Genomic DNA, 24,215 nt, shown 5'->3' with positions numbered 1-24,215 from the left:
AGACATGGAAATAGGAGGTTCAGATAAGTTAGCTTAGGACTAATGATTCCTCATTAGTAAATGGTAGTAGAGCCTATATGTACTTCATCTTGGATCCCAAGCTCTACACCCAATACTGTGCCTTCCCCTCAGATTATCTCTGGTGGCTGTCCTGGCTCTTATTGCTCCAGTATCCCTTCACATCCACTCTGTGTGTATCTCTTGGATACTTCACTGGGAAACCTCAAACAATGAATTTGGACCAATGGCAACAATAAGCAATTGTATTGAATTAACTTAAATTTGATTTAAATATAGTTTAGAAGATCACTTTAGGAACCACTCAGCATGGATTCAGATATTGGTTTGGATCCCAAGCATGGCTTCTCAATTAATAGTCATTTGAAATATAAAAAATTATTCAACCTCTGTGCATCATAGTTTATTTTCCCTCTAGCTTTTTTTTTGAGGATTTTAAGTCATCTGTACACCCAACATGGGGCTAAAACTCACAACCCCAAGAGGAGGTTCTACTGATTGAGCCAGTCAGGCACTCCTCGCTGTGCATCATAATTTATATGAATGTAATAAACCAAACTCATAATGTTCTTGAAATGATGTAATGAATATACAGATCTACTTGTACTTACAATAGGATTTGGTCCCAAGAAACCCATTGTACATTGAAAATATAAGATGAAATTTCACTTACTACATCAGACCTGCTGAACATCATACCTTAGCCTCTCCTAATTAGCAACTTTCCAGCACTTAGCATTAGTGAACAGTTGGGCAAAAATCATCTCACACCAAGCCTACTTTATAATAAAGGGTTGAATACCTCATGAATTTGTTGAATACAGTACTGCAAGTGAAACACAGAATGACTGTGCTGGTACAGGATGGTTGTAAATGTATCAGCTGTTGACCCTCATGATCGCCTGGCTGACCTGGCGCTGAGGCTCACTGCCCCTGCCCAGCATCAGGAGAGACGACTGAACCAGCTATCACTAGCCCAGAAAAAGATCCACATCAAAATTTGAAGCATGAGTTCTACTGCATGTGTATCACTTTTGCACTATGATAGAGTTGAAAAATCATTAAGTCAAATCATCATTAAGTTGGGGACTGTCTGTACATCTACAGTGTTTACAGTATTTCCTGGCAAGTGAGCAACATGCAAGTATCTGCTTTTACTAGGACTGGGAAAAGTGAATCATCAGCTGTATTCATTCTGGACAAGCTATCTTAATCAACTTATTTAATTTTTTCTATCTCATTTTACAAATTTATAACATTTTAGAAATGAGAAGATGCTCCATACTTCAGAGTCCACAGTTTATAAACCTATATGTAATTTTTGCACTAACTTTTGTGGTCAAGCTAACATTTTATCTGGAGAATCTTGAAATACAAGCTATTGCTCTGATAAATAACACATACTGTATATACACTTTTCAATGTAAGTTTCTTTATCACTCATTTCTTTTTTCTCATTAGCCACAGAGTATCTGTGGTCCTCAACATTGATGGGTAACAGGACAGAAGTGACACAGTTCATCCTGCTGGGACTAACCAATGACCCAGAACTGCAGGTTCCTCTCTTCATAATGTTCACCTTCATCTACCTCATCACTCTGGTTGGGAATTTGGGGATTACCGTGCTGATTCTCTTGGACTCCTGTCTCCACACTCCCATGTACTTTTTCCTCAGTAACCTGTCTCTGGCAGACTTTGGTTACTCTACAGCTGTCACACCCACAGTCATGGCTGGGTTACTTCTAGGAGACCAGGTCATCTCCTACAGTGCATGTGCTGCTCAGATGTTCGTTTTTGCTGTCTTTGCCACTGTGGAAAATTATCTCTTGGCCTCAATGGCCTATGACCGCTACGCAGCAGTGTGCAAACCCCTCCATTACACCACCACCATGACGACAGGTGTGTGTGCTCGTCTGGCCATAGGCTGCTATATCTTTGGTTTCCTGAATGCTTCTATTTACATTGGAGACACATTTAGTCTCTCTTTCTGTATGAACAATGAAGTCCATCACTTTTTCTGTGATATCCCAGCAGTCATGGTTCTTTCTTGCTCTGATAGATATGTCAATGAGCTGATTCTTATTTATGTAGTGAGCTTCAACATCTTTTTTGCTCTCCTGGTTATCTTAATTTCCTACATATTCATATTTATCACCATCCTGAATATGCACTCATCTGGTGGATATCAGAAGGCTATTGCCACCTGTGCTTCCCACCTCACTGCAGTGTCCATCTTCTATGGGACAGTCATCTTCATGTATACACAGCCCAGCTCCAGCCATTCCATGGACACAGACAAAATGGCATCCGTGTTCTACACTATGGTTATCCCCATGCTGAACCCTATGGTCTACAGCATGAGGAACAAGGAGGTCAAGAATGCTTTCAAGAAGATTGTTTTAGAGTCAAAATTGTCTTTAGGATTGTGATTTTAGCAATATCCACTAATCTACTTACATGAAAGCCAGAGTGAAATTAAGTTCCTGAAGTGATATTCTAACTTATTCAAATATCTCTCATACTGAAAAAAAAGCAAAGATTATGTGCAGAAATATAAACCTGAAAAAGAATGGCTAAGAAGTCTTGGGCTTAATTGTCAACAATTTTACTCAGTATATGCATTTATTCACTTATTTTGTGTGCATTTTTTTTCTACCACATCAATGCAGAAACACTTAAAATAGGGGCACAAATGAGACCATGAACAGAGTGTATGCATGTGCCCATGAGGATACATACACACTGGAGTAGGCAAATTCCCAAAATTAAATGGAATGTTGCCAGTTTTTAATAATCATAATTTAAATATTTAATTTATGTATTAGAATAGAAATTTATGTCCCATATTTTCACCTCTTTAGTTGATCTACTCTAAGAGTCCTGACTTCAGAATGAAAGTAATATACTATCAAATAAAAGGATCTAATTTGGGGGGCTCATTTTATTGGGAGATACATACATATAGTATCTTAAGTGAATTAATATTTCTGTCTTAATTGAGCCATTACATATAACTATCATGCCCATTTTACAATTTTCAAAAGGTAAAACACAGCCAGAGCATGAGAAAGATGGAAGAAGATTAAAAGCATTTTTCAATTTCTTTAGATATTTCTCCAATTCTCACACTACTAAAAACTTCACTTTTCAGTCATGTAATGTACATTTTCCTTCTAGAAATGCACTGGAATGATTAATGCTGGTATTTCACGTTTCCTTTGTTGATTTAAATTATTTTCTGGAAACTCCCCATTCTTTTGCCATACTTCATTCATGTGATCTTCTTCCTATTTCTTCACAATCTGACAACTTTAAAGATGTTCCTGCAGGGCATTTGTACTTGCTTTTCCCTGTGTAGAATGTTCCCTTATACCATTAAGGTCATTGCTTAAATGTTACTCTATTACACAACATTTTCCAGACCACCTTCATAAACTAGTCCCCTTTTACTCACTATGTACACTGTTCTTTCACTCTGTGACATTCTTCATATCTTTATAAACCCTCATCTTTTGTATATTTTTTGTCTTCTTGTTTATGATTCATGTCTCCCAACTAGAATTTAAATTCTCTGAAAGCCTTGGCTTTATTTATTTTTTTTACAACACTATCTTCAGTACCTAACTGAGTGTTTGTTTCATGGTAGATTCTTAATATATGAATGAATAAAATAATTAAGCTTTGAGTCACACTGTAGTAATATGATGGATCATTAAACCATTGATGGCTATAATATGTCATCCACAACATAAACCTTTTAGATAGATGTATACTGCATTTCAAGAAGCAAAGCTGATTTTCTGCTTTACTGAAATATTTTTATCTACATTTTTCACTGAGTGCATGCACTCCAATGTTTGGATACAGGGATTTCTTGGATCTCCTAATCAAGTGAATCATCTGAAATAATCTCATAGTTTTCACTTAGCACTGATGTCTCATTAAATGGCAAGTAGCATATCAAGTAAGTACTAGTTGGTAAATCATAAAAAGATGTTAAATATGAGATTATTTAAGGACTATTATCTAATTGTATTTGGAAATAACTTCATACATATGAAATATAATTAACTGAAATAATTCTGAGTATCTATGTAGAATATAAACATGGCAATATCTGTCAATAATAAAGATAATGCCCATTCAATATGCTAGTTGTTAGTATAATGCTATATACTATATATATATATATACTATATATATACTATATGCTAGTATAATGTGCAACTTTTGTGCTTTTAATTTTGATCCTCAGAGAGCTCTATACTATACAAAACCTATCTACACGAATGAGTACCCTCATCTAATTTGTTATCTCTAGATAATAGGAGGTTTTACTATTTCAGTACTTGTAAGATTGTGCTTTAATATGCTAATATTCTCATGCTACTACTTGAGGGCACTGTAGAATAACACAAGTATTCACTTCTGCTTTTATGGTGATGTTTCTCCTATTGCAAATATTTATAATTATTATATTAAATAATCATTTAATTTTAGAACTCTTTGAAAGTTACAGAAAATTTCCAAATGTTGCAGAATAGTCAATGTAACCCTGTGGCTGTCTGGAAAATGGCCTGCAAAGAAATCCATATCTTAATTCCTGGAACCTTCCAAGGTCAACTTATGTAGTTTAAAAGGACTATGCAGATGTTATTAACTTAAGAATTTTATCCCAGATTTTCTTTGTGTACCATAAATGAAATCCCATGTATACTTATGGTTTGATCACAGATAACATAAGAGTAGATAATGTGACCTTGGAAGTAGATTAAGTGATATGACCACACACCATGGATGACAGTGCCATCAGAAGATGAAAAAGGCAAAAAATGGATTTTGCCTTAGCGCCTATGGAGGGAGGATGGCTCTTCCAACACACTGACTTTTGTCCAGGGAAACCATTTTTGGAATTCTGGATTCTAGACTGAGAGAATGAATTATGTTGTTTAAGCTTCCAAGTTTATGGTTATGTGTTTTTTGCTACAACAATCATAGAAAATGATTACAACTCTCACCTAGAGTCCTCTAAAGAGTAATTTTATATTACCATGGGATATTTGTAAAACTAAGAAACCAAGATTGGTATATATTAATTTTACTCTTTGTGATGTGTAGTTTTTAAGTGTTTGCAACAAATGCAAAGTCATGTGTTTACCAGCACTGTACCATGGAGATATTTTATCATCCTAAAATTTCCCTTTCCATTTCTGTTATAGACAGCTAGTCCTTACTCCCTCATCTCTTGGAAATCACTGAGCCTTCCTCCATCCCTGTGTTATACGAATGGAATCTCAGGATGTGGAGCCTTGAAAAGGAGTAAATAAAAACTGTTTCTGTTCACAGATGACATGATTATCTATGTAGATATATAGAAGAATAGAAAAAAAAACTCCTGGGACTAATAAGTGATTATAGCATGGTTGTAAAATGCAAAGCTAATATACTAATTTTATCAATTTCCTATATAGGGATCTCTGGGTGGCGCAGCGGTTTAGCACCTGCCTTTGGCCCAGGGCGCGATCCTGGAGACCCAGGATCGAATCCCATGTCGGGCTCCCGGCGCATGGAGCCTGCTTCTCCCTCTGCCTGTGTCTCTGCCTCTCTCTCTCTCTCTCTCTCTCTCTCTGTGACTATCATAAATAAATTTTAAAAAATTTCCTATATATGTGCAATGAACAAGTGGAAGTTGAAATTAAAAACACAAACCCTTTCATATTAGCACTCCAAAATCAAATAGTTATAAATTTAACAAGATAACAACATTAAAAATGAAATAAAAAATACCAAACTCAGATGCTGATGAATGAAACCAAACAAGAATTGAATAAATGGAGAGACATTCCATTCTCATGGATTGGTAGACTCAATATTGTCAAGATGTCAGTCCTTTCCAACTTTATCTACAGATTCATTGATGTCTTAAAGTCTCAGCAAGTTATTTATGGATATTGACAAGCTGATTCTAAGGTTTATGTGGAGAGGTAAAAGATCCAGAATAGCTAACAATATTTAAAGAGAAGAACACAGTTGGAAGACTAACACCGCTCAACTTCAAAACTTAATTCTCCAAAGAGGACATGCAGATGGCCAACAGATACATGAAAAGATGCTCAACATCACTCATCATCAGGGAAATGCAAATCAAAACCACAATGAGACAGTGCCCCACATCTGTCAGAATGGCTAAAATAAAAAAGACAAGAAACCACAAGTATTAGTGAGGATGTGGAGAAAAAGGAACCTTTATGCACTGTTGATGGAAATCTAAACTGGTGCAATAACTGTGGAAAACAGTATGGAGGTTTGTTGCAGGCTATTCTGGCTTGAAAAGTTCTTTCTTGGCCAGCAAGGGAGCAAATGCAGAAATGATAACAAGAGAGGCTAATATCAAGAATGGACAAGAACCCCAAGCAGTGCTTTTCCATTAGGTTTATTCACTCAGGTTTCATGAGAAAATCAGAAGTATGTGTTTGAGGCAAAGATTACAAGGCAATCATTAAAATATACTAAATTTAGGTAACAATAGGTGGCAGGCATTCATGTCATAGTGATTACAATCTGTGACAACAAAGCTAGTGAGACATGCATTCTAGACTGAAGTTAGGTTTTAAGTGTTTCTGCTTTGTTCCTGGCTAATCTTGGGTGCTTTTGCCCAGGGAGGTGTCTTTCCACTTTAGAGGCAGCTTTCTGCCTTATGCTCGTCTAACCCATTTGTGCAATCGCATGACCTTCCCAAAGCTATCTCCCATAGAGGCTCCTCAAAAATTAAAAATAAAATTACAGCATGATCCAATAATTCCACTACTGGGTATTTACTGAAAGAATATGAAAACAGTAATTCAAAAATATATATGGACTCCTATGTTTATTGCAGCATTGTTTACAAAAGCCAAATTATGGAAGCAGCCCAAGGGTCCATTGATAGATGAATGGATAAAGAAGAGGTTGTATACATATATAATATTACTCAGCCATAAAAAAGATAAAATCTTGCCATTTGCAACAACATGTTTGGATCTAGAGGGTATAAAATATATGTTACATAGAAAACAAAATAAATTCTCAGAAATAGAACTAAAATATACAATATAGGGAGCATAGTGGTATTGTATAGTGTTGTGTGGTGACAGATGATAGCTACACTTGTGGTGAGCATAGCATAACATATAAAGTTGTTGACTCACTGTTATACACCTAAAACTAATTAACATTCTGTGTCATCTATACTTCACTAAAAAAGATATATTTTAAATATCAATAATCACAATGAATGTAAATTAATTAAACAAAACCACCCTTGATGTATGTAAAAGTCACCCCAATTTTTTAAAAGATTATTTATTTATTTATTTATTTATTTATTTATTTGAGAGAGAGAGAGAGAGAGAGCATGAGTGGGTATAGGGGCAGAGAGAGGTGAAGCAGTCTCCCCACTGAGCAGGGAGCGTAAGGCTGTCTCTATCCCAGGACCCAGATATCATGACCTCAACTGCAGTCAGATGTTTAACCGACTAAGCCTTCCAGGTGTCCCAAAAATCATCTTAATTTTTTAAATAGAGGAGAGGAAAGAAAAGAGAGCAAGACTGCAAATATAGGTATGTGCTACACAACATACCAAATTATGACCCTGCATACAGTTTGTTTCTTCCTTATATAAGTGGGGTGAGGAGATGGGTTTGCCCTCACAGGGATCTTTTCCAAGAGTTCCACGCCTGTACAATTTTCTCCATGTTCTTATTCATTAGGCCCTGAAATCCCAGCATGATTCTGCATTATATTATTTAAAAGGACCAGACGCTGAACAGAGCCCATCTGGTCATCATGTATTGAACTGAAAGCTAATCTTGTTGGAGACACCAGCTTTTGCCCAAACTAGATCTTTTCAGTGAGTCTGCAATGACAAGCAGGGAAGACAACCTGAAACAAAAAATTAAATTGACTCACATTGAAAAGTTAAGCCCTCACTAAGGTCGTTTGTGCATCCACCCTCATTTGCTAGTTGCAGATACAATTCTGGAATGTCTGTGTGACAGACCATTTTATTATCTCTTTATCATAAACAAGGAAACTGAGATCAGCAGAAATCAAAAAATCCATGGTAGATGCACTACTTAGATGCAGGCTTCCTAGGAAGCCCCATGTTAATGATCCTTTCTCCGTGTCTTCATGCTTCAGGGAACTCGGAACATCTTGACCAGGACATGAGACAGAATTTCTCCTACATTATTTATAACATTCTTTTAGGGCTGAATTTCTGATTGCAGGCTCACAATTCAGCACTCTTTGCCTTCTTTTCAAGAGCAGGGTAAGCTTCTAGATTCAATCTTCCCTTGCAGTGAAAAATGTAATTGATGAAGAAGCAGTGGGGTGGCTCCATCTTCTGTGAGTTTGGGGGCTGGTATCTGGTTGTTCGAATACTATTTCTGCACATTGGCATAAGTACAGGAGTCAGGGCAAAACATTGGTAATCAGCAAAGTGCAGAGGAATATTTTTGAAATTCCATGCTGCTTTTCTTAAGAGGATAGGAAAAACCTGTGATAGATGGTATTCTGACTGAGTAGGTGGTGAATTCCTACTGTTTACTGAGTGTTGACTTGTCACTGAGGAATAGCTAACCAAATAGGGTGAAATGACACTTCGTGGATTCCAGAAAGAGCAACAGGAAACCACCAAGATCATTACAGTTATTTCTCTATAGCTTACCCTTTCATCACTTGTTCATCTAGAAAATCTGCCAATGCAGTGATTAAAACTACAGACATTAAGATCAGTTAGGTATGGGTTAGTATGATAAAGAGATAATAAAATTTTCTGCCCCACAGACTTTCCAGAATTGTATCTACATCCCACAACTTAAATGGAAGCTCCTCATGATCAGTTGCTTAATCTGGCTATTTTACTGGAAATAAAGCTTTGAGTCTTGATATAAAAATTACTTTATTGAACATTAAAAAAATCCAAAAAATCCCAACGCATTATTGACAATGCATTAAATGTCAAGGGAAGAATTCTCCCTAACATCCGCTTAATAATGACCTCAACTTATGCAGTAAATTGGCAATCTTGAAAAATTCTCCTGCCCTAGCATTGAAAAATGCTGTATTTGAAATTCTCCAAACTGTTTGCCTTCCCTGTGAAAGCCTAACAAAGACTGATAAACATATCTAAAGACTAATTAGAACATCTTTCCCACTTAACCTAAATACATCTTAAAACATTTGCCAACCATCCAATAACTCAGTATTTTTTTAAAGATTTTATTTATTAATTTGAGAATGAGCAAACAAGAGGGTAAGAGAGAGCATGAGCAGGGCTGGGAGGAGCAGAGGGAGAAGCAGACTTCCCACTGAGCAGGGGAAGCCAAACTCAGGGCTGGATCCCAAGATCCTGGGATCATGACCTGAGCACAAGGCAGATGTTTAACCCACTGAGCCACCCAGGCACCTCTATTTTTTTGTTGTTGTTTTATTCAAGAAACTCACTCTTTTTTCTAATGTTCTTGAACACCTGCTAGAATGAAAGTGATGAAAAACATTTTTTTCTTGTGGCAACTTTATAAGTAAATCCTCTTTGTTAATATGGCATTAGACATACTTATTTCTTTTATATATTTCAAAAGAGGTTTAAAAAATAATGGATTAAAGAAACATTTAAAAGACAGGGTATTGAAATGCCAGGACACCTGCACCCCGATGTTTATCGCAGCAATGTCCACAATAGCCAAACTGTGGAAGGAGCCTCCATGTCCATTGAAAGATGAATGGATAAAGAAGAAGTGGCCTATGTATACAATGGAATATTCCTCGGCCATTAGAAATGACAAATACCCACCATTTGCTTCAACGTGGATGGAACTGGAGAGTATTATGCTGAGCGAAATAAGTCAATCGGAGAAGGACAAACATTATATGGTCTCATTCATTTGGGGAATATAAAAAATAGTGAAAGGGAATAAAGGGGAAAGGAGAAAAAATGAGTGGAAATATCAGAAAGGGAGACAGAACATGAAAGACTCCTAAGTCTGGGAAACGAACTAGGGGTGGTGGAAGGGGAGGTCGGCGGGGGGGATGGGGGTGACTGGGTGATGGGCACTGAGGTGGGCACTTGACGGGATGAGCACTGGGTGTTATTCTATATGTTGACAAATTGAACACCAATAATAAATAAATAAATAAATAAATAAATAAATAAATAAATAAGACCTGGTACTAAGGAAACTAGTGGAAAATGGAGTTTTTCCAAAAAAGAAAAATCAGGGCTTCATAAAGAACCATATCCCATCAGTAAGGTTGAGGGGCTTTGGTAATGTCAAGTCTATAAGTTTCTAAATTGAAATCTGTGCCTCTTCCATTACTGTCTGTTCTGTATTAGAGCTCTTTTTCCCCCAATTATCTCTGCTCTAGTCCAACATTATTTATTGAGAATATGTGGAATGAGCAAAGTTTTATTTTTCTTTCTTTCTTTCTTTCTTTCTTTCTTTCTTTCTTTCTTTCTTTTCTTTTTTTCTTTCTTTCTTCTTTCTTTCAGTGCATAAGTTGCTAGGATAAGGAGCCATGCATGGACTAAGTGAAGAAGACCATTTAACTTCTACAGTAGCCTGGACATTGTACTTCCAAATTCATTACTTCGGATTTGGATTGTCTCTTTGGTGGAGATGGATAATAAATTTTCTGGAGACGCCTGGGTGGCTCAGTGGTTACGCATCTGCCTTCCGCTCAGGGTGTGATCCTGGGGTCCTGGGATCAAGGCCCACATCGGGGTCCCTGCATGGAGTCTGCTTCTCTCTCTGCCTATGTCTCTGCCTCTGTGTGTGTGTCTCGTGAATAAATAAATAAAATCTTTTAAAAAAATTTTTAAAATAAATTTCCTGTATGGGAGGAAGGTTAAGATGGATATTTGATGATCATGAGTGTTACAATGGAAAAGACTGAATAGTTATTTTCCAGACTATGTTTACTCCTGGAAAAACCCACAGACTCTATTTCTCTGCCTTTCATGTAGTTAGCTGTGACCATATGCTTGTGTTCTTATCCATAGTTGTGAGTACAGGTCATATAGGCCACTTCCATGTCTGCACCATGAAATTCCCCGTGATGTGCCATTCCTTCTTTTTCTTTGTCACCAGCTGAGGAGAGAGGGCAAATAGGAGATGACAAAACCACTAAATGGAAAGAACCTGGGTCAGCTGAATCTCCGAAGAAGCTCCCACAGAACAGCTAATGGAACAATATGCAAGCAAGAAAAATCTTTATGGCTGTACCTCTGCCATTTGGGAGTTTGCTTGTATGGCAGCTAGTATTATTTAGCCTAACAGATAGAAGGAGCTTTCTCATAAGACCATGTGGATGCTTTTGTGGGGCTGCGGAGGATATATACTGGAAAAACTATCAAATTTCTCTAACACAATTTGATTCTACACTGCTTTCTTTGTGAATCCTCATTCAGCCTCCATATCATAACCAAAGTGGCTATCACCAATTAAATTAGCACAGAGTTTGGAGAGAGAATAGGTTCAATGTGAATTCAATTCCAAGACAAACTTTGTGATATAGGGAAATTTATTTAAGTGTTCTGGGTTTCTAAAGGGGAACCTAATGCCTCTCTCATAGACTTATATTAAATGGGTACTGAATGAGCACAGCTCAGTGCCTGAAACAGAGTAGCTGTCAAAATATATTAGTATCCTTTCCCTTCTGTTCCCTTTCTTATCCTTCTTCATTCATCTAATTTGCCAAACTTCTCCAGGGAACTATTAAAGCAGCTATGAATTATATTGGCTTGTTTTTATAGGTTTAACTGTAATACTGAATTACAAGCTGTTGTGATAAAAAAATGTTATCTCATTTAGGTATGTATTCTTAGAATCTAGACTAATGTCTATTCCACAGAACTCAAGAGTATCTAATGAAATATGATCCCATGTAGGAACAAACTTACATGGAAAAAAACCCACAAATATTTATCTCTAACATCTTTCCCTTCATAATGATCAAAATATCATATATTCATTTTTGTGTGTTTACTCTTTTTGTTTGTTTTCCCCATGAAATTAAAGTGCTATACATCCTGGCACAATTTCTGGTCTGGTCACTAACAAAGACTCAGTCCTAGAGCAGAGCTGAAGCTCAGTAAAATATTTTAAGAGATAAACAGCTGCCTGATAGGAATTGAACAAAGAAATGCATCGTCTGTTTGTAAAAACAGAACAGAAACAACAGAACACGCTAGGTTATGCTGCAGTAACACATTAAATTGAGAACTCACAGTTGAACACAAGATCATAAAAATTTTATATCAGTTTCCTATGGCTGCTGTAACAAATGAGCACACTCCAGGGCCTTCAAACAACACACGTTGATTTTCTCACAGTTCTGAAGGCCAGTTGTTGGAAGTCAGTTTCACTGGGAAGGAACAAAAGTATCAGTCTTCAGAGTGTCCAGGGGAGACTCTGTCCCTTGTAGATCTCATCTCAGGTGGCTGCCTGCATTCCTGGCTTTATTCCCATCAGTCAATATCTGCCTTTGTGGTCCCATTACTTTCTCCTCCTATTTGTCTAACTTCCCGCTGCCTCTCCTTTTTTAATTTATGTGAGATTAGCATAATAAAATCAATTCACATTCAACTCAATTTAATTCAATAACAATTTAAAAAATAAAGTGTGCGACTCAGTAGTATTTGGCATATTCACAGTGTTCTGCAGCCATCACATCTATTTAATTCCAAAAGATTTTTTCACTCACCAAGAAGATCCTGTACCTCTGAAGGCCCCAGCCCCTGGGAACCAAAAATGTGTTTTCAACCTCTATGGATTCACCTATTATGGATAGGTGTAAACAGAATCATATAACACGCGATCTTTTATGTCTGACTTCTTTTATTCAGTTTAATGTTTTGAAGTGGCTCATCTGTGTCACAGTATGTATCAATACTTCCTTTTTATGGCTGACTAATATTCCATTGTATGTATATGCCACATTTTTCACCCATTCTCAACTGATGTACGTTTGAATGGTTGTCACCTATTGGCAATTGTTAATAATGCAGCATAACTATTGGTATTTATGCACAAATATTGTTTGAGGACTTGTTCTCATTTTTGGTGATATCACTAGGAGCAGAATGGCTGGTTCATATGGTAATTGTATGTTTAACTTTTGAAGACCACCAATCTGTTTTTAATAGCAACTTTCCAATTTTACATTCCCACCAGCAATGCACAATGATTCCAATTTATCCACATTCTTGCCACAACCTGTTAGCGCCATTTTTTTAAATAATAGCTATCCTAAAGGGCATAAAATGGTATCTTGTAGTTTTGGTTCATTTTCCCCAAATGCCTAATGATTTTGAGCATAATTCCATGTGCTTATTGGCTTTTAATAAGTCTTCTCTTGAGAAATATCTGTTCAAATATCTTGCCCATTTTTCAACTGAGCTATTGATTTTTCTGTTGTTGAGTTGAGTTCTTTATATATCCTGTATATTATGTCCTTTTCAGAAATGTGATGGGCAAATTTTTTCCCATTCTGTATATTTCCTTTTCACTTTCTTTTTTTTTTTCTTTTCACTTTCTTAAAGATGTACTTTGTCATACAAAGGTTTGAAGTCCAATTTATCTCTTTTTTTCTTTTGTTGTTTATGTTTGGTGTAATCCATGAAACACCATTGCCAGATCCAAAACCTGGACTTTCCCCACATTTTATGATAATTTTATGTTTTTAGCTCTTGTATTTTAGTAATCAACCATTTTGAATTGGTTTTTATATACAGTATGAGGAAGGGGTCTAACTTCATTCTTGTGCATTTGAGTATCTAGTAGTCCCAGTACCATTTGTTGATGACTTCTTTACTAGTTAATTAGACTTGGCACCTTTGTAAAAAATCAATTGGTAATGGATATATCAGTTTATTTCTTGTGTGTCAATTCTATTCAATTGATCTATGTCTCTAACCTTAAGGCAATATCAAATTACTTTGATTATTTCAAGTTTGTATTAATTTTGAAATCAAGAAGTATGAGTCCTCCTACTTTGTTTTTCCTTCTCAATATTGTTCGGCTATTGATGGTCCCTGGAATTTTAGAATAACCCTTCTATTTCTGGTCATTGGGAATATGATAGGGATTGCATTAATCTTGTAGATCACTTTGGAAAATATTGCCATTAAACAATAGCATAACTTCCAATCCATGAACATAGAATGTCTTTTCATTTATTTAGACTTCCTTGAATTTCAACAATTTATTTTTTTTTAATTTATATTTTATTGGTGTTCAATTTACTAATATACAGAATAACCCCCAGTGCCCGTCACCCATTCACTCCCACCCCCCGCCCTCCTCCCCTTCCACCACCCCTAGTTCGTGTCCCAGAGTTAGCAGTCTTTACGTTCTGTCTCCCTTTCTGATATTTCCCACACATTTCGTAGTTTTAGTGTACAATCTTTCACCCCTTGGTTAAATGTATTCCTTGGTTAAAATTATTATAAAATACTTCTATATTTTAACATAAGTATGATGTGATAAGTGGAATATTTTCGTAAATTTTCTCTAAGATTGTTTATTGCTTGCGTATTCAAGCACAGCTTATTTTTGTTTGGTGATTAAGTTTATTAGCTAATAGTTTCTTGTACATTCTTTAGGATTTTCTCTATATAAGATCATGTCATCTGAAAATCATATGATTTTTCTTCTTTCTTTCAAATTTATATGCCTTGTAATTCTCATTTTTATATATTCTTACTGGGGTTCGATTTGCCAACATATAGTATAACACCCAGTGCTCATCCCGTCAACAGCCCCCCCTCAGTGCCCATCACCTAGTCACCCCATCCCCCACCCACCTCCCCTTCCACTACCCCTTGTTCGTTTCCCAGAGTTAGGAGTCTCTCATGCTTGTAATTCTCATTTTCTTGGGTAACTGCTCTAGATAGAACTTTCAGTACAACTTTGAATAAAAGTGGTGAAAGCAGGCACACTTCTCTGGTATGTGATCTTACAGGAAAGGATTTCACTCTTTCACATTCAAGTATGATGTTAGCTGTGGGCTTTTTATTAATGCTTTTTATAATTTTGTGGAAGTTCACTTCTATTCTTAGATTTCTTGTTGCTTTTATCATGACGGCATTGGATATTTTGTCAGATATTTTTTCTGAATTAATAAATTAGATAATTATATGTTTTTTCTCCTCAATCTGGTTAATTATATTGGCCAATTTCAAATTTTGTTTTTTCTAGTTTTTTAAAAGGTATGATATATCATATTATATAAGTTTAAGATGTACGACGTAATTATTTGAAATGATTGCAACCCCCAATGTTTATAGCAGCAATGTCCACAATAGACAAACTATGGAAAGACTCCAGATGTTCATTGATGATGAATGGGTAAAGACGATGTGGTATATCTAAGTGTGTGTGTGTGTGTGTGTGTGTGCGCGCGCACGCGCGCGTGTGTGTGTAATATTATTCAGCCATCGAAAAGAATGAATTTTTGCAATTTGTAACATGGATGGAACCAGAGTGTATTATGCTAAGTGAAATAAGTCAGTCAGAGAAAGATAAATACCATATGATTTCACTCTTCTGTGGAATTTAAGAAACAAAACTGATGAACATAGGGAAAGGGAAGGAAAAATAAAATAGGATAAAAACAGAGAAGGAGACTAACCATAAGGGACTCTTAACTATAGAGAAAATACTGAGGGTTGATGGAGTAGAGGGGGTTGGGGTGATTGAGTTATGGACATTAAAGACTGCACTTGATATAATAAGCACTGGGTGTTTTATGTAACTGATGAATCACTGAATTCTACCCCAAAATTAATAATATACTAAATGTTAGCTAACTTGAATTTAAGTAAAACCAAAAACAAAATAAAATATCACTGGGGGAAAAAAGAAATGATTGCAACAATATTTGGCTAACATCTATGACCACACATAGTTACAAATTTCTTTTTTTTAATAATAAATTTATTTTTTATTGGTGTTCAATTTGCCAACATACAGAATAACACCCAGTGCTCATCCTGTCAGGTGCCCACCACCCAGTCACCCCCAACCCCCGCCCTCCTCCCCTTCCACCACCCCTAGTTCATTTCCCAGAGTTAGGAGTCTTCCATGTTCTGTCTCCCTTTCTGATATTTCCCACTTATTTTTCTCCTTTCCCCTTTATTCCCTTTCACTATTATTTATATTCCCCAAATGAATGAGAGTTAAAAATAGATCTGCCCTAGACCCAGCAATTGCACTGCTGGGGATTTACCCCAAAGTTACAAATTTCTTATCTTTTGATAAGAACTTCTGAGATCTAATGTCTTAGGAACCTTTATATATGTATCAGTATTGTTAATTATAGTTATCATGATGTACATCACATCCCCAGAACTTATTTATCTTATAATTTGTACCTTTGACCACCTTTCTCTGTTTTCTTGACTCCCCAACTCCCACTTCTGGAGCCACATGAGTGCCTGGGGTATGTGGATAGAGCATTAGCTGCATCTGCCATGACAGGCAATTCAGGGTAGAAAAGAAGCCCGTCTGTCTACAGACCATAATCAAATTTTTGAATGGACTTATAGTATTAAGGCTGAATTTGCTCTTTATATTTTTGGCCAATGTGTCATATTGTTGGTTTGTTGTAAACACAAGAAAAAAATAGGGATTTCACATATCAGTCTCTAAAAATCCAGTAGCCTACAATTTAATTACAACAAGTAAAAGAACGGAAAGGAGAATAAAGTGAAATAAAATAGATGGCAGACAGAAAAAACAAGTTTTTAGACTATGTTATTAATATCAATAATATTAAAAAGGTAAATGTGTCAAACCCACTCTTTATTGTATTGAATGGCAATAAAATTGAGGAAAGGAAAAAAATTATCACAAATGCATCTGTGTGCTAGTCAAAGGAAGAAACTATATATCCCTGTATTCTGTTTAATTGCTTCTTCCCTAGGTAGAAGTGATTGCCCTCACAGGCACCTATCCCCTAGGAATTTCAAGCCAACAAATTTTCTCCTGGTTCTCATTCATTAGGATCTGAAATCATACCCTGACTCCACCAGTCTACTCAGCGAGTAGACTGAGTAGACTCCTTCAGTTGCCCTTTATCCAAATGAATGCTAATGCTTTATAGTACACACACCAGTCTTTCCCCAAACTGAGTGTTGGCAAGGACTCAGCAACCACAGCCAGGAGAAACACCCTAAGATAATAATTATATTATTTTATGTTGAAATAAAAACCCTTACTAAGGTCTTTATAGACTCACCCTTGTTTACAGATAAAATCCTGTGAAATCATGAGAGAAGTAATTTTATTGTTTCTATACCATAAACAAGGAAACTGAACTCAGTGTAAGGTAAATGACATTTGTAATACACAGAAAAATCCAAAGTAGATGCAAGACTTGAACCTTGTTTTCCTAGCTCCATGTTCATGCTCCTTTTTCATCTTTCCATGTCTCAAGTACCTTGGAACATTTTGACCAATACCAGAGATATGCTCCAAAATTGTTTATACATTATTGTAGGTCTGAATTTCTGATTTCAGACTCACAGTTCAGGATTGTCTCTTTCTTCTTTTCAAGAGTAAGGTAAGCTTCTATCTTTGATATATATTTTTTGTAAAAAAAAAAAATGTAATTGATGCAGAAGCACTGGGGCAGCTACATCTTCCATGAGTTTTTTTTAGCTGATTTCTAGTTATCTGGACACTTTTCCTAAAACCTTGGCTTAAGTATGGGCATTCGAATGCAGAAACATTTTTATCAGCAGAGAGTATTATAGAATTTATGAAATTTCATGCTGCTTTTCTTAAGAGGATAGTATAAACCTATTGTTTTGTGCTGGTCTCAGGCTATTGATAACCAGGGTTGTGGCTGGATGGATCTTTGTGGTTCTTATAATAACTGCAAGATGTGTTCAGCAATAACCCACCAGGAAACTCTGAAAGAGATAGGTTTATTACTCACAGGTCCTGGAAACCTCATGGTACACCTTGGGTCACACAGCAAGGTCATGGATAGAGATAGAGAGCAGGCCTGGGTTCTGATTTTATTGGTGTGGAGGGTAGGGGCCTAGAATATCCTGGTTTCACTCTTTAGTGATAAACCTAAAACACAGGAGAGGGAATTTAAAGCATAGAAAGAGAGAGAGAAAACAAAAACAAAAAACAAGTGGCCCAGATGGTAGGTTATCTAAATCAACCAGGATCTCTAAAACAAAGGAGTCTGGGGGTGGGGAGCTGGCTCTTTATCTGGTGGCTGGCAATGTGTATATCTGAGATAGATATCTTTGAAGTGGATGTCTCTGGATGTCTAGGCATCAAATCATAAATCAGGCACTTGCATTAGAAAAAAAGAAAAACTTTTTATTAGGGCTTACTCAGCAACTATGATAGATGGTACTCTGAGTTGGTGGTGAATTTCTCCTTGTTTACTATGTGTTGACTTGTAATTGTAGGGATAACTAACCAAACAGGGTGAAATGACACTTCTTAAGACACCAGAACAAACTAGGCGTGGTGGAAGGGGAGGTGGGTGAGGAGTGGGGGTGACAGGGTGACGGGCACTGAGGGGGGCACTTGATGGGATGAGCACTGGGTGTTATTCTATATGTTGGCAAATTGAACACCAATAAAAAATAAATTAAATAAATAAATAAATAAATTGTTTCTGATTAAGTAAAAAAAAAAAAAAAAAAAAAAAGACACCAGAAGGATCATCATGAAGTTACCAAGATCCTTACTCCATTTTTATTACTATTTCCCCATAACCTGCCCTTTTATTATTTGATCAAGAAAATCTGGCAATGCAACAACTAAGGCCACAGGCATTAAAATTAGTGAGAGATGAGTTTGTATCTTAAACATTTCACATTAGGTATAGAATTTTAAGAAGGCACATAATTTCTCAAATCCTTCATTTTCTTAACTGTAATTAGGTTATAAGTATATGTGTGTGTTAGTGTGTGTGTGCATACACAATTCATATCCCTTCCTTTTTGTTATTCCCATCTATTCATCCATCTATCCATCCATCCCTCATGCAACCATTTCCCAACTTCCTGTATTTGATGTCTACCTGCCTGCTTCTTTGTCTGTATTTTCGAACTATGAGATAAACTAGCACATAAGCACTGAATTAAAGCTGTTCCTTACACTCATAAATCTGATTTGGGAATGGATTCATCCAGATATGTGACACTGGAGGAGTTGATACCTCTTTCTATCCTTCTGTTGATTATTATACACAATCAGAAAGTTGGTCATGAGAATCATGAAGGTGTCTTAGTTTCAACAATTTCTAACTCTCTAGATAATTTACCTATTATATATTCTTTTCATCTCCATTGTGGCAGTTAGAATAATGCTCCACATATGCCCACACCCTAATCCCAGAATTTGTGATTATATTCTCTTCAGGGTAAAAGGTATTATGCACAAATAAGTAAGATAAGGATTTTGAGATAACAATTTTATACTGGATTATCCATGGAGATCCAATAAGAACATTCCAGTCATAACAAAACATAACAAATGCTAAATAAAAATTATAGCTTATACTGTTATTGAGTGATGGGTTCACAAACATAAATACGGTAATTCCAGACGTGTAACATGTGGAGGGGCCAAGAGGAAGATGGTAGCAAACAGTAGTTACCAGAAAATAGGTGTGCCTCCAAAGACTTCAAATACAAATAAAAAAGTTTTAAACATTGTGCTTGCGCAAGAATGATCTGCAGCGCAAGAGTCAAACCCATAGACATAGATTTTCAACCCTCAATATTCATGAACCAGTAAATGTTGACACTAACGGCAGTAATAATGAATCTAAAATAAACTAAGAGTCTTTCAACTCAGGCTAACATGTGGATCAAAAGGAAGACATTAAATAATAGAGGTCTATGTGAGGGTTCTTACACAGAATGGTTGGCAAAGCCACTAACATAAGAGATGTAGGAGAGAGTGAGAAATACTGGAAGAAACAAAAGATTTTAGTGGACATAGTGCATGAGAAAATACAACTCAGAGTAAAGCTACCAGACATCAAAACTCACTCACACCTCAAAGCTCTGCATGTTGCCACTAATGTCCCTAAACCAACAGACATCATTGCTTCATCCTAATTGTAATATTACATATAGAACTCATCAGAATAACGCTGAACACCCACTCTGTGTGAACTGTTTGTCATGATTACTTCACTTAACACTACAGGAACATGGAGCTATGTTCCAATATCACCTTCATTTTACTGATGGATAAAGTGAAGCTCAGGAAACTTAGTTTAAGACAATATCTCCTGGGTGATAAATAGGAGTTCTTCTGTGTGAATGCACATGCACATCAGCACCCAATTCTGTATCTTCTTTAGCATTTGTTGACTGTTTCTGTCTCTAATGTTGCATTTATCTCACTGTGTGCATACATGTGTACCTGTGGATTCCTGTACTGTGCAGCCCCAAGCATTGAACTTGGAAGAATGGATACATGATTAACTGTAGATTGAATAGGATTAAAATCAATTCCAATTCATTGATGACATTAAATTTGGGAACCAGTCTGAATGTGTCTAAATCCTGGTCCTGTCAATACCATGTAAACTTGAATACTCAGTCTCTTTGTTGCCAAGTTACCTGTTTTATATATATATATATATATATATATATATATATATATATATATATATATAATAACTAATCAATCTTATGGGGATAATGAAAGGGTTGAATGAACATATCGACGTGAAAGTGGACCCAAAAGATCTGATTTACGAGTTCAATCCATTCTAGTATGTGAGCTTGGGCAGCTCACTACCCCTTCCTATGACTCAATTTACTCATCTACAAAAATAAGTTGGGAAGATGTTATGTGATGAACCTTCCTCTATAAAAGTCTATTCTTGTATGGATAAGCTATCACTAAATTGCATTGCCATTCTCATGCTTAGAAATGGAGAATATTCTAAAATAAATTATGGCAATAATAAAATATTGCTAATGCATTTTGATTTCTGTGCAACTTCCCTTTATTGATCATTCTGTTCTCTTCTTGTTACCACAGAGCATCTTGTGATTCTCAAATCACATCTATGGAGAACAATACAGAGGTGTCTGATTTCATCCTGTTGGGACTAACCAATGCCCCAGAGCTGCAGATTCCTCTTTTTGTAATATTCATCCTCATTTACCTCATCACTCTGCTTGGGAACCTGGGGATGATCACACTGATCTTGCTGGACTCTCGTCTCCATACTCCTATGTACTTTTTCCTCAGTAATCTGTCTCTGGTAGACTTTTGTTACTCCTCAACAGTCACTCCCAAGGTCATGGCTGGGCTCCTTATAGGAGACAAGGTCATTTCCTACAATGCATGTGCTGTCCAGATGTTCTTTTTTGCAGTCTTTGCTACTGTGGAAAATTACCTCTTAGCATCAATGGCCTATGACCGCTATATAGCAGTGTGTAAACCCCTCCATTATGCCACCACCATGACGACAGGTGTGTGTGCTCATCTCACCATAGTCTCCTATGCCTGTGGCATCTTAAATGCATCTGTAAATGTTGTAGATACCTTCAGTCTCTCTTTCTGTATGTCCAGTGTTGTTCATCATTTTTTCTGTGATATTCCAGCAGTCATGGCTCTGTCGTGCTCTGATAAACACTTCAGTGAGCTGATTCTCATTTTTATCTCAAGCTTTAATGTGTTTTTTGCACTTTTTGTTATCTTTATTTCCTATCTGTTCATATTTATTACCATTTTGAAGATAAAGTCAGGTGAGGGATACCAGAAGGCTTTGTCTACCTGTGCTTCTCACCTTGTTACAGTTTCCTTATTTTATGGGACAGTCATCATCATGTACTTACAGCCAAGTTCTCATCATTCCATGGACACAGACAAAATCGCATCTGTGTTCTATACTATGGTCATCCCCATGCTGAACCCTGTGGTCTACAGCTTGAGGAACAAAGAGGTCAAGAATGCATTCAAGAAGGTTGCTGAGAAGGCAAAATATTCTCTAGGTGTGGTCTATAAATGATGTAGATCCACAGAAAGTATTTTATCCCACTTAGATCTACTCCACACTAGAACTACATGTTAATGTATATTTGGGATATTAGAAAAAAATTTTGTCTAATATTATTTATTTCTTTAGGTGAGGAATAGTTCCAATAATCTAAAGTGCAGAAAAGATGCAATAATGGTTTTTAATGAGGCTTATATAATGAAGTATGTGCTTTTGTTGACACATTCCATCCAGAGAATGTCAATAATGATAGCATCTCAATAAATTAATGTTTTAGCCATTATTGAGTGATCTGGGGGAAAAAAGCATATTCATGTGGAAGTTTCCAAAAGTAAATAATCACATTAAAATAAAAGGAGATGTGGTTACATTATTTTTACCTTAATCTTTTCAATACCATTCTTCACATTTTGTTTTTAAAGTTGCATTAAAAAATAATAAGGATAGTTGGCTTTCTTTGGTAATAAATGTTTTGAAATGGTTAATATCACTTATTAGTTTATGCTTTAATTGAGCTGCCCTTCATCTCACCTCGTATCACTGGTTACTGGCAATACTGGACAGTCCCCATCTCACCTTGTCCCAGCTTCTTTGTATTTGCTATTTCCACTGTGTGAGCTATTTTTATACTTACTTCAGATTGCTTGTTAAATTATACCAATCCAGGGAGGCCAAAGACACCTGCCATAAGGAACTTTACAAAATAGTCATTCCCTTCCCATGGACTTTTTCCCCTAAGCCTGTTCTATTCTTCACAGACACTATCGACACTCAGCTCTTGTATTTATGTTTTCAACTGTTCATCTATTTCCCTTAACTTGCATGGAAGTCCCTTTAAGCAGTAGCTTAATAGTGTTATTTCTGTGAAAATAAAGCTTTGAGCTTGACTTAAAAATCATTTTCTTGAATATCAAAATAACTCCAGAAACTCAAAATTGTATTGGTGGAAGTGAGCTACAAAAAGTCTACATTTCAAGGGAACAATACCACCAATGTGAACCCGCTAATGATCTTAACTCTTGCAGGAAATTAGGAGTCTCAAAAAGCTCTCTACCTCTAACATTAAAAAATTCTTCCTCTTTAAATTTTCCAAACTATCCACTTGCCCACTTGCAGCCAACCAATCAATGACAAATATACCAAAAGACAAGCTAGAACATCTCCCCCACTTCCAAAAACTATATCTTAATAAAACACCTGCCAATTTTAAACTGACTCCGTATTTCTTCATTTTACTCACTGAACTTACTCTTTGCTAATATCATTGAATTTCTGTTGAAATAAAACTTACTGAAAATTGTTTCCTTTGTTTCAAGTTTATGAATAAACTGCCTTTGTTAATTTCGTGCACAACATAGTTTTGTGTTTGATATGTTTCAGAAGTGGCAATAAAGAATAATGGATAAGGAAAAAATTTCAAGTGGCTGGAACAGGGGGCCAAAGAAAACAGTAGAAAACTGAAATATGCCTAGAGAAAAAAAAATCCAGTCTCATAAAGGAATATTTCCCCATCACCAGTGTTGAGGGGGCCTTTGTAATGTTAATTCAGCAAGATTTGTACACTATCCAATGGGTCTTCCATTACTGTCTGTTACGAATGAGAGGAGTTTTTTTTTCTAATTTTCTTTACTTGGTCTAACAGTATTTGCTGGGTGTGACTATAGAATGAGCTAAGTTTTCTTTCTATTTCATAAGTTGTTAGGCCATAAGCAGCCATATCTAGACTAGATGGAGAGGCAATTTAATCTATCTGTTAGCCTGGCTGTGGAACTTCTCTGGTGATTAGCTGGATTTTAGGCTGTCTTCCTGATGGGGGTACATAACATGTCCTCTGGATGAAGGAAATGTAAACTGGACATTTGCTGATCCAAATACTCATTCTAACGGAAAAGACAGTTAATTGTTTTCCCAGCTATTTCCTTTTCATTCCTGAGCACACAGCTAGCAGGCTAGATTTTTCAGCTTTCATGAAGTTGAGGCCTGGTGATTGTATTCTTGTGAATGAAATGTGAGCATAAATCATGTGCTATTCTCAAGCCTGTCTCACAAAAACTTCCATGTGATCTTTTGCTCATTCTCACTCTTTGTCATCAGCTCCAGAGAGAATTCATACCACAAGAAATGATAAAACCACTGAGTAGAGAGACTCTAGGTCACTG

General features: G+C 36.3%; 2 protein-coding genes across 2 annotated transcripts; both read left to right on the top strand.

Annotated features, from left to right (window-relative positions):
• The first annotated feature begins 1,508 nt into the window (after positions 1-1,508).
• Positions 1,509-2,447, top strand: LOC140613450 (olfactory receptor 5B3-like). Its single transcript, XM_072791971.1, has one exon. The coding sequence runs from the start codon at positions 1,509-1,511 to the stop codon at positions 2,445-2,447; it is 939 nt and encodes a 312-aa protein (XP_072648072.1).
• Positions 2,448-21,117: 18,670 nt separating this feature from the next.
• On the top strand, positions 21,118-22,068 carry LOC140613649 (olfactory receptor 5B2-like). The gene has a single exon (XM_072792081.1). It carries the CDS (start codon positions 21,121-21,123, stop codon positions 22,066-22,068), a length of 948 nt encoding a protein of 315 aa, XP_072648182.1. The 5' UTR covers positions 21,118-21,120.
• The last annotated feature ends 2,147 nt before the right edge of the window (positions 22,069-24,215 follow it).

The sequence above is a fragment of the Canis lupus genome, chromosome 21, assembly GCF_048164855.1.
Source record: "Canis lupus baileyi chromosome 21, mCanLup2.hap1, whole genome shotgun sequence".
Lineage (NCBI taxonomy): Eukaryota > Metazoa > Chordata > Mammalia > Carnivora > Canidae > Canis > Canis lupus.
Note: the sequence above shows the minus strand (reverse complement) of the source record. Positions and strands in the feature narration are given on the sequence as shown.